This window comes from Apus apus, chromosome 2, assembly GCF_020740795.1.
Source record: "Apus apus isolate bApuApu2 chromosome 2, bApuApu2.pri.cur, whole genome shotgun sequence".
NCBI lineage: Eukaryota > Metazoa > Chordata > Aves > Apodiformes > Apodidae > Apus > Apus apus.
In genome coordinates, this window is record NC_067283.1 from 151,555,881 (window position 1) to 151,567,802 (window position 11,922).

Genomic DNA, 11,922 nt, shown 5'->3' on the forward strand with positions numbered 1-11,922 from the left:
TGAAAAAATTATGAAAGCATTTCTGGCAGGCTGGAAGGAGAATATTTCACATTGTGGGTTTCCAACAAAATTTTAAAAAGGACTTCTAGGGCAACAACTAGATTCTTGTCATTACATGAACTGGAAAGAAAAAAAACTAACTATATTTAAAACAGAAAACATTTTGAACAAACCAAATCAAATATTTCCCTTTGGAAATCACAAAGTGAGATGTTTCACTTGAAATATACATTTCCTTTTTGGCTATAAGTGTTCTTTGAATTTCTGCCAATTTTGAAAATACTTCTGGTCAATCTAAAACCTGCATTTTTCTGTGAATGAGCTGTTTTCCTGAAATTGTTGCTTTCTCTTCACACCTATCCTTTTAACATTCAAAGATGGAACCGATGTCCTCCCTGTCTAAAAAAGCCTCATGAGGTCTTCTGAATCAATCACAGAACCACAGATTGGTTTGGGTTGGAAGGGACCTTTAAAGATCATCTAGTTCCAACCCCTCTGCATGGGCAGGGACACCTCCCACTAGACCAGGTTGCTCAGAGCTCCATCCAACCTGGCCTTGAACACTTCCAGAAGTCACTCTTCATCAAAATAATGTAGATTTAATTAAATAGCTAAAAGATATCTCAGTTTTAACCAACAACACCGCAGATAAGTACACAGTTGGTCTCTTTGCTGCCTTCCTCCCAGCACAAATTTTGCGTGATAAAAAGATGTGTTTGTTGGTGACAAAAGAAACAGTTTTGTCATTAAGTACTAACCATTTGTGATGGCTCAAAGTGAATATCCCAGTAAGTAAACATGATTCTGGAACATATTTTGAATGAAAATTATGTGGAACATATATTGAACAAATTATCTTTTCAAGTTTTAACCTTATTAGTTGCATTAAGCCTCCATAATCAGCATGGGGTTTCATCAAATCTCTGTGTTGTTGAGACACACAAAGAAAAGCTTTATCTAAAATTTACCCACTGCTTTTTCCTCTCTGAGGTAATCTCAGATTCATCCTCAGGGTGGGCAAAGCAGCTTCACTAGTGTTGACAGTTCTTCTCATTCTCCTACACGCGTTACCCTCAGGCATTCTCAGTAGCAGGATTGTTTCCCATTAGGAAAAAAAAAATAATTTAAAAAAAAGAGAATATTAAATAAAAATAGGATTTCATGAATACTGATGAGCTGACTCCAAGATTTCCAGGAATAGAGCAGTGACCTTTCCACGGCTCAGCATTTTGTCTCTCATAACAACCAGCAGCAGAGGAAGGCATCAGATCTCTATATGAAATGCTTACAAAAAGCAGCTTTTTCAGGCTCCAGACCCATGGCTACATTACCTGATTTGGGCTTTTAAGGGTGTAAGGTGTCAGGCATGGAGTTAAGCTTTTTTCAGTGATGACCAGTGATAGGACAAGGAGTAATGGATACAAATTGGAGCATAGGAGGTTTAAGGTCAGTATCAGAAAAAAAAATTTTTACTGTGAGAGTGACAGAGCACTGGAACAGGCTGCCCAGAGAGGTTGTGGAGTCTCCTTCTCTGGAGACATTCCAAACCCACCTGGACACGTTCCTGTGTGATGTGCTCTAGGTGACCCTGCTCTGGCGGGGGGGTTGGACTAGATGATCTTTCGAGGTCCCTTCCAACCCCTAGGATTCTATGATTCTATGATTCTAGGCATGGCCACACTGGCTATACGTGTGGATTGCTCAGCTCTCCTGAAGTTCAATCCAATCCCCCCAGCAGATCCCTGAGATACACTATAGTTCTCCTTGTTATGAATCAGGAGATAAAAATGCATCTTGGGGACATTTCTGATCACAGACACTGGCAATAAAATCACTGTACAAAGCACTGCTCTGGCAGCCTTACCCTTGGTCCTGGAAATCCCGGCTGTCCTGGGGGACCAGGAGGTCCAACTTGCCCACTGTCTCCTGGGGGTCCATGGGGACCCATCAGTCCTGGATGGCCTTTATGACCAGGTATCCCAGGATCACCTGGAGGACCCTTTTCTCCTTGAGGGCCTTTTTCACCTTTGATGCCACGCTCTCCCTAAGTGAAAAAAACCCTGACATTACCACCACAAAATAAGAGGCAAAATTCTGATTTCCAAGCACAGAAAAAACCTGAAGAGCTGAGCTGGCAAAGGGACTGAACACAACATCTGGTGCATTACAAATGATCCACAAGTTATTACTGACAGAGAATGATTAAGGAGAGGGCTGGGAGGGTGGGAAGTATGGCAGATCTCTACAGTCCATGCTTCACTCTTGAACAACCTCTTCCCCCAGCCTCTAACTCAAAATAGACCTTTTTATTTCAATGTCATAAAATAACTAATAATATTCTCCAACCTACCCTCTCTCCTTTGGAACCAATTTCGCCTGGTTTCCCTGGTGCACCCTGCAACAAAATAAGAGTAAGTATGAAAGAGCTATCCATAATAACAGTAAATAACAAAGCACATGCCTTTGCACATTGTTGTGACCTGGGGAAAATTTATATCCCTGTCAGTCCCACAGACTCCTGAGAGCTCCCTGTTTGCTCTTAAATATCAACAATTCAAGAAAAAAAGAAAGCCACAACAAAACCAACTCAATTTGTTGCAACCCAGACAGCATCCATGATGTTTTATTTTATTTTATTATTTTATTTCCCCCCCCAAGACACCAGCCCTATTTTGAAACAACTGGGAATTTAACTTACCTCTTTTCCAGGAGGCCCTTTCTCTCCTGGTTCTCCCTGAGAGATACAGAGAGGGAATTTAGCAACCATACTGCAAGGGGCTGGAAGAAAGATCCTCCATAATAACCACAAGCCTTGCTCTCTCTTTAGAGCCCAAGTTTTCTGCTACACAGCAATGGGTTGGGATGATTTATGCTTATCCTACTACTACAGGTCATTCCTGGAAAAACACATCCTACAATTTAGAAAGCATTTGTTAGGAAAGCTGCATATCATCTAAATGTTTTTCAATAAGAGGAAGACATTTCTACTGAACCAGCCAAGATCAGGACAGATGCTTAATTGAAAGTCTGTTCTTGCTTTCAATAAATTTGATTCCTTTTTCTTACAGGTGTTTCATAAAGCTTTGTACACTTCACTTGGGCTGGTTCCTGTCAATGTTATAGCCATAACAGTCTAAAGATGTAAAGGAAATAGGTTTTCTAAGTACCATTTCATATTACACCAGCTTAGATAATGGATACAGAGCCAGTGATAAATCAAGTCTGAGCCTGAAATCTTGCCTGAGTTTCAGAACTGTATCAGAATCATAGAAAGGCTTGGGTTAGAAGCGACCTTTAAAGGTCATTTAGTCCAATCCCCAATATCAAATACCCTTAGTTTAAACAAATACCCTATTAGGATTTTTTATTCCTATACCCTGCATTTATAATGTGATAATTAGGCAATACAAGCTTTGCATTTTAGCATTCCAGTGAAAAAAAAAATAATAAAAATCCTTAAGTGCACTAATAAAACAAACAATACTAGTTATTGCTAAAACGATACTCATTTTCCCATATAATGAATGAAAAGATTCATCTTTATAGTCCATTTACAATCCACACACATGACCTATATGATCTATAATGTGTGCAAGCCAGTGGTATTTTTTTGGTGAGACACTGGCACAGGTTGCCTAGAGAGGTGGTGGAAGTCCCATCCCTGGAAGTGTTCAAGGCCTGGTTGGATGGAGCTCTGAGCAACCTGGTCTAGTGGACCCCATGCAGGGGTTTGGAACTAGATGATCTTTAAGGTCCCTTCCAACCCAAACCAATCTGTGGTTCTGTGATTTTTCCCATAACCTGGAAACACACATAACCACTTTGACTGTGCTAACATACATCCAGGTTTGCATGAGCAATGTGACTAATCCCAGATGTGTGACCACTTCAGCTCCAAATCAGGCAGCATCAGACTCACTCGAGTATTCCTTAGGGCCACTTCAGTCTTAAATGGCCACCACACTTGCTGCTTTAAATTAATTTTCCAGAGCAATCTTTTTTGCTCCTCCTTTCATCATGAAACTCCTTTTCCAATCATAATAAGAAAAGAAAAAAGAATCATCCTGTGGAAAATTCAGCTCTGCTGTGTTCATATGAAAACCTTTTAAATCTCATTTTAAGTCACAACAGAGCTAGAAACAAAAATATTTACCTTTTGCATCCTTCCAGGAGAATGAAACATATTTTCCTCACCTTGGAAGGGCTTTCAAGGCTGTGATATTTTCATATGTATAGGTATTATTTTAGATCACTTTGGGAGATACATGAATGCTTTAATTGCAATGTTCCTCTGTTGCTGGTAACAAAGGCATTTTCCTTGGAACAGTAAATATCAGAAATAGCTGTATTATTATCAGCACTTAAAATGTCCCTATTTAGCCCTTCTGGGGTTCATGCAGAGATTAATCAGTGCAACTTAAGTATTCCATTCCCACTTTAAGAAGAGTATTGAACCAGCCTAATTCATGCACACATTATAAGGCCTGACTGACAGGTTAGTCTTATGGACATTTGTCCACAACATCAACATTATGGATGTTTGTGCATAAGAAAAATGCAATGTTTCCAGCTAGGTTTCCTTTGGAAGGAAAGGGTTTGGCTTCTGGATCTGTCAGATCTTCTGCTTTTATTTTTATTCTACCTAATTAAAGAATAACATGTCCAATCTCCATCAGTCCAACACTTCAAAGCAGGTAATTAGTGTGTCTAATCCATCCCCAGACATACTTACAGGTGGTCCTCTGGGTCCTATGAAGCCAGGGAGACCTGGGCTGCCACTTTCTCCTTTATTTCCTTTAGGACCCTTAGGAAAGAAATGAGACAGACACTAGCAGCCCTTTCTCCAACATCTCTTTTCTAGAGCATGCGTGTACAGATACATTGAAACTGGGAAATTTCCCTGTAGCAGCAAGACCTCAAATTGACAAGGAAAGGAAGAACAAAGTCATTTAGAAAAGCAGATTGCAAACACCATGCTTGCATTATTAACAAGCGATGAGGGTTCCCTGTGAAAAGATGAAGAGGAGGTGACAGGAGGTATGTTCAGTGGCTTTTCCAGCACTACGTGGTTTATCAGGTGGAAATACTATGATGGGCAACAACAGGGAAACAGTGCAGAGGGTCATCCTGCTCAAATCTGAGAATAGAATTATGAGAGAGCTACTGAGTTGCTCTTTTGCCTTTATAGCCAGATCCAATTTAAAAAATGTCTTTTATTTATCTCTTGTGACATTCTGCCAAACTAGCCCTTTTTCTTACAGACTAGAGCAGCTTAAATGGCCAATTGTGATACAGAGCCATTTCACATACACTTCTGATATTCTTTTTTTAACTCTTATTTTAACCTTTGCCTTCACAACTTGGCCTCCCACTTGCTAATTCAGAACATATCCCTTTTTCTACTTAGAGTAAAACTTACCCTCATTCTAAGCCCTTCTTGTGTAAAGTGAGCACCAATGAATCTAACAGGCAGAAATCACCTGGCTTTTGAGTATGTAACCAGCCCTGAGGATGCCAGGGGCTGCGTCACTGTGTGCAGGGTTATATGTGAGCCCTGACAATTGGGATGAGCACTGCCAAACAGCAGGTGCAAAAGGAGAAGGCACCTGGCAGGTTCTACCTTGTGATTACAAATCAGGCATGGTGAAGCTGGAAAAGATACCCTTATTGCCATTATAACCTTTTTTTTTTTTTTTTTCCAAAATAGAAATATAATATAACAGCTTGTCAAAACACATTGTGAAGGAAGTCAGTGCATTTCCAGACAAAGCTGCAAATACATGGACTCAGGTACAGCACAAGGAAATACTTCCTGTAATAACCTTTATGAAAGGGAGAGGATTCATTTTAATGACAGAGAATGATCCTGATGAGATGACTGTGTGTTCTGCTGACCAACACTGTCTCATTGTTTCCCCTTCCTCATCCATCTGACTTTATCCTTTTTCAATCTCTAATGTTATTTTTAGACTGTAAATCCTCTAAAGCAGAGGCTGCTTTAGGCCTGTGTTTGTGCAGAAAGCTACCTGGTGAGTCCCCAGGTCACTAGCTGACTGCCAAGGTAACGTGGCAACATGATGATGATGAAAAAATAACCCCCCTTTGGCACTCACAGGGCATCCCAAAGCCACGTGCTCAGGGAACAAATCTCTGGCAAGGCTGGGGCTTGCTTTGCAGCATTGCAAGGGCCACAAAGAGTGCAGTTCAGATTCTCCTGCTATGCCTTTGTTTCTATCCAAACCTAACAGCCCAGCTGTATTGTCTGGATGGGTAAGGAGAGGGAAGAACCTTGCGTTGCTATAGATGCTACTGGACACAGAGGTACCTTCGCATGGATTTGCTGAATCCTGAAGAATTTTCAGCAGCAGAACAGAAAAAAAAAAAAAAACCACAACAAAAACAACTCCTCCTCACTGCCGTCCTTACAGTTCATCACTGCCATGCTCTTCCACACAGGATGCCCCCAGAGGGGTTTCACTCTGTTTCATGCTCTTGGTTTACTGCCCACTGCCTTCTCTCTCCCCAGGTGCCTGGGGTGGATTTTTCTGCTGCTGCTGTTCCTCCATGGCAGTCTGCCAGCTCCCCAAGGCCCTCTCCTTCCTTGTGACAACTCTCTGGCTGCTGCACAGTCTCTGCTCAGCAAAATTAAATCTGCTGGTGAGGATGAGGCATGCCAGTATTATTTTTCCATACCAAGTAATCAATCATTTCCTTTTTCCGTGAACACTTAACTTTTGCTGGGAAAAAATGATGACCCAGCTAGCAGCTCAATTCCAGGAATGCAGCCAAACCCCTTTGGATGTCATGGCCAGCCAGTGATTTTCAGATCACCAATCTTCAGAGATGGTAACTTCAGGGATAGTAAGAAGCTACACAAAATCTGCTCCATCTCTACTTCATCAGTCACCTCTCCTTGAGGCTTCCCTCATGGTTTCCCTTTGTGGTACTTACTGGGTTACCTGGTGGGCCAGGTTCTCCTGCAGATCCAGGTGATCCATTCTTGCCCTGTGTCAAAAGGAAAAAGGTTAAGGAAGTAACTGCAATTAAAAATATCTACCTACTGCAGGGATTTCTTTAGCATTGTCCAACCTCCCCTCTTGGCAGACTACAGAGTAAAGATCTATTGTTTCCAACTGACCCCACAATTTCTGCATCCCTGATTGCATGGGTAACCTCATCTCAGGACAAAAATTGAGAGATGTGGCCCCAAAATTCCTGGCCTGAAGATGACCAGAACAGCACTCCTCCTTCTCTTCTTCACCCTTATCCCTACCATATGCAACATCCTCCTGGACAGATGAAACCACCTACTATGGCTGTTGCATGTCACCAGTGTTCAGACAAGCCCCCTTAGTCCATGTTTGAAGCACCTCTTGGCAACTCACTGGTCAATGTTAAAGTGCTCTGCACTACCTGACAGACACAGTCAGATCCCCCCCACACCTTCCTGTTAGAAAACTTCCTTTCTCTAGTGACTAAGGGAGGTCCTGCAAAGTACCACTGCCTACCATCCTTTTCTCAGGCCTGTCATCTGAATCAGAGTCCAGAGACCAAACATGTATTTTTTGATCAACTCAGGCTTCCCTGTTTTTGAAGAATGGAAACACTTGTTCTAAAGTCCTCAGGATTTAGATACCTGCCAGATGCCAGACCACTCAGAATGAGCCAAATCATCCTTTAAAAAGACCTGTTTCTCACCATTCCTTATCAAAGTAGCTGAGGTGACAGTGTATACTGACTAAAGACTGGTGAGATAAAAATCTACACCCTGCTTCTCTGTCCTCCCAACTCACCATGTAGAGGTGTTTTTCCCTGCATTGGAGTTGACCATAAACACCAGCCCTTTTAGTGGCAATGCTCAAAATCATGTCTCACTGTCCTTATTAGAGAAGAAACAAAGCAGAGGAAAAACAAGAGAAACTGACACTTTGCCTTCCAACGTTCAAAACCCCAAGTATCTTTCCTCCAAACAAGAATACAGCCTGGAGGTATGATAATTTCTGTCTCCTCAAATCTTTGTATTCATTGCTACTGTTGTGCAGGGGCACGACATGTTAGTGAGTGATGCCAGCAGTACAGAAATAATGAGATAAATTACAAGGTAGACACAGGAGTTGCCATATGTTCCTGCAGTCTAATTTAAACCCCTACCCTTTCACCTCGGAGGGACCTGCTGCTCCAGCTCCTGGCACTGCTGGCTGAATCAGCATTTTGCCCTGATTATGGAATCTGTTTCGCTAGCAGGACTTCCAGAAAGGAAATCACTCATTGCAACATATTAAAGATGTACCTAGGTTCAGCAACAGCAACCTGCCTTCAAACTTGGAATGGGTTGATTTTTAAGAGAGAACAGAAACACCCATGAAAAAAAGCAATTTCTCAGTCACTCTAAATGACACTTTCTGAAATGCCAATGAAATTGCTATTTCTTCACTCAACAGGTGTTAAATTAAACAAACTTTTTCCTAAAATTATGCACTTTTTCACAGAAAAAAACAATCAGAGAGCAAGACAAAAATTACTAGTGTCACAGCTGGACCCTACCTATCTCAAGCTGGGCACCTGCAATTACTATCTGCCTTTGAAAACTGAAGCCATGTGAGAAGGGAGAGAAATGCCAGAGGCAGGACTGGAATATGAACCCTTCTGACACTGCAGTCCTGGCAGAATCCATTAAAATATTCTTCCCACCAAGCCAGCACCCATGACTCCATTGCATTATTATAAGTTTTCATCAGTTTCTACCAATGTCATTCTGATTTGTTGCTCTCAAAGCAGGCAAAATATTTTAGTCAAACATCACCTGAATCTTGCTCAAGACTTTGTTTCCAAAACAGAGTTCTGGAGTGCAGAACATTTCCACCACACAAAATATGCCTCCAGAAATGGCCTGTCAGGAGAGAAAACTCACCGGCTGCCCTCTGAGTCCTCGAGGGCCCTGGGGTCCTATGGGACCAGTATCACCCTGAAATGAAGAAAAGTATTCTGGTGAGTGAGAAAGATCTGACATGGAGGCAAGCAAACAAGCATTTTAAAATGTTCCTTCTAAATTACACTGTTCCTTTATGAGGGGAAAATAGCATTAAAGAAGTCTCACTACCCCATTTCAATGATGAATGAGGAAGACCAGCCTTTGCAGTTTTAAACACCTGTCACAAAATGCAGGGTGATTACAGGCAGAAACCATTATTAGCAGGTTATCTTAAAGCTGGATTTCTCAGGGACAGAGATTCTCTAGTATTTCTCACGAACTGACTACTTCTTTCTCTCTTCAGTCCTGCTTCTGAAGAGTTCCCTTGGGTCTGTCTTCCATTTCACTTTGTAGGGTTTCATTTATAGCACACCAGTTTTCCAGTGATACAAAGGGGTGCAAATGAGAAACCACCTCCCCAGGTCCCACAGCGATGGCCCATCAGCTGCTTGGTACATTGCTCAGCAGCTGCTGCAGGATTCCACCTCAGCTGCACTGTCCCAGGGCTTTGTTATTTGACTGTATCTGACACCAATAATATTCAGACGATCTGCTTGTACCATCTCTCTTTCCTCAGAGCAGCAGCATCTTATTCCATAGGTATTTCACAGATCTCAGTGCAGCTACACACACAGTAAGGAATAGCTTTTGCACAGGAAGCATGACAGAATCAGGCCTGGGGGGACCTGCTTGGAGAGAGGTGCCCAACAATGCAGTTTTCTCTGCTTTCCCACGGCTCCAGCTGACATTTAAGTGCCAGCAGCTGAGCAGTGACAAAGGCCCTCAAATTCTTTGTTACCCTAATGATCTTTGCACAAATCATTCCCTGTGCACTGCTGCAGTAATTCACCCTTTACAGCAGCTTCCACAGCTGTTTTAGGTCACGGTCACTGTGAATTAATATCTTCATTTGTCAGGGAGAAGGAGATTGGTTTCTGCTCAAAATGGTACACTTACATCTTTCCCTGGTGGCCCCTCACGACCAGCAGGACCTGTCGCTCCTGGCTCCCCCTGCAATTCAGCAAAAAGGAAAGAGAGATCAGCTCAAAGTCACAGACTTCCAGGAGTGTCACACTCCTGGAAGTGGGATGGAGTTTCTGCAATATCGGACCCAGCTCGGTGAAAACTTTTTAAAGCCAACAAGAGCCTCGTGCATCATATATGACCCATGGCTTATAAAAATAACTTAGAAGCATCTTCTTTAAGTGATGCACAAGGCAGGGCACTGCTTTCCAGCAAAATATTTGCTACTGCTAGTGCAGTCACTGAAAACCACCAGCCTATTAATGATACAGAAACTACTGTAAAGAAGAAGAGATGAGGAACCCCAAGCACTGGATTTTTCAGCAAAGCTCCTGCAAGCAGAGCATTTTATTTCCCTGTAAAAAGCCAGAATTGGGAACAAGGACATTCAGTTTCGCATTCCACTTTCTACATCCAGGAGATTTTTGTACTGCATTGCTCAGAACATTTTTTTCAGGAGACCAACTTTTCATGCAGGACTTGAGTTTTGAGTTTTACGATCCAGAAGCAACCAAGACAAAGGGCTAGTGACATTTCTCATTTCTGTAACCTTTGTTCCTCAACTTGCTTTACACTTCTTAGGCATTTTTGGAGGAGAGCTGATACTTGTCCAACTAGTGCAGTAGGGTTCCTGACCTTGTACATCAGCATTTGTATCCGAGGGATGTGGTTTGGAGGCATCCTTGAAACTTTCTCACAAAGGGCTGTCTCAAAGGGATCATCAGCTCTACCAGTTGCCTCACCTTGTCTGGAAGCAGAATTTCAGCAGAGAGATGAAGACAGCTGCTGTGATTTTATGCCACGGATGTGACCCATGGAGTTATGGTTGAAAACGATCACATTAAACACAGACCTGTCATCATTTTACCCGTTGCCTCAGAAAGGTCAACTTCAATTCACATATTCTTTCCCCAAAGGATCATCATGTACGTGGTACATGTTACTTACCCGGGGACCTGGGGGACCTGTATCTCCTCTCTGTCCTTTGAAACCCTACAAAAGATAATTAAATCAATAATTAGTCATTTCCTTGATGCATGAAACACTAAGAAAACTCTGGCTTGAATTTATACTTAAGAAACTTCCCAATTTTGCCTAAGATTACTGGGGATCAGTCAGCTCGGAGCTGCCAGGTCCCAGGGAGTGAGCAGGAACAGCCACATTCCAGGAAGAGCTTTCCAAAGCTCCTTAAACTGCAAAGCTGAGACTCTAGTGCATGTATTCTTGGTGTGACCAGCCAATAGATTATTTAATCCTAAATTTTATTGACCTTATCCATTCAGAGGATACGTAACAGCACAAGGGCTACAGCTGTGACAATGACCTCTGGCAGAAGGGGCCTCATGAAGTTATGTGATGGAACTTCTAGGAAAGGGTCCTACTCTTCCCCAGGTGTGAAGGATCTGGAAATGCCTGTATTCGATTTTTGTTGATTATTGATTTATTTAGTGACAATGCCACAACTGTTCTCAGCTAGGCCAACATCTGCATTGGTAGGTGACCTCATCTGCCCAAGGAAAGCTTCCCAGCTACAGTACAGGACAGTGACAGGATTGAACCCTCTGAGCAGCACCTACCGGCAAGCCTCTGGCACCCTCCTGGCCTGGGAGCCCTGGTTCTCCAGGCTTTCCCTATGGGAAACAATCACATTCATGTTAGTGAGGGTCTCAGGTCTATCCCTCTGCTGTTGAAAACTTCCCACTCTTCCCCCTTAGACTTAACAGCACTGAGAAATCTGTTTGCCCAGGGTTTCTTAAGCAAAACTGCTGCTCTCCATACCAGTTGTCCTAATGACTGGGGACTTGGCTCTTCACAGAACCACTAAATCCCATTTCACAAGTCAGAGAAAGAGGCTGGCAATGCCAGACACTGGACATATATTCTTCATACAATAAACACAGTTGCAAGGAGTAATATTTCGTTTTGAC

The 11,922-nt window shown here is 42.4% G+C and overlaps 1 protein-coding gene across 1 annotated transcript in view; it reads right to left on the minus strand.

Moving 5' to 3' along the window:
• COL22A1 (collagen type XXII alpha 1 chain) overlaps positions 1-11,922 on the minus strand; it is a 218,528-nt gene that overhangs the window by 5,714 nt on the left and 200,892 nt on the right. Inside the window, exons 53-61 of the mRNA XM_051612195.1 lie at positions 11,572-11,625; positions 10,943-10,987; positions 9,929-9,982; positions 8,912-8,965; positions 6,952-7,005; positions 4,733-4,804; positions 2,699-2,734; positions 2,351-2,395; positions 1,865-2,044 (exon numbers count right to left, since the gene is read on the minus strand). Coding sequence (XP_051468155.1) covers positions 1,865-2,044; positions 2,351-2,395; positions 2,699-2,734; positions 4,733-4,804; positions 6,952-7,005; positions 8,912-8,965; positions 9,929-9,982; positions 10,943-10,987; positions 11,572-11,625 — 594 coding nt within the window. The remainder of the gene's footprint in view (positions 1-1,864; positions 2,045-2,350; positions 2,396-2,698; positions 2,735-4,732; positions 4,805-6,951; positions 7,006-8,911; positions 8,966-9,928; positions 9,983-10,942; positions 10,988-11,571; positions 11,626-11,922) is intronic.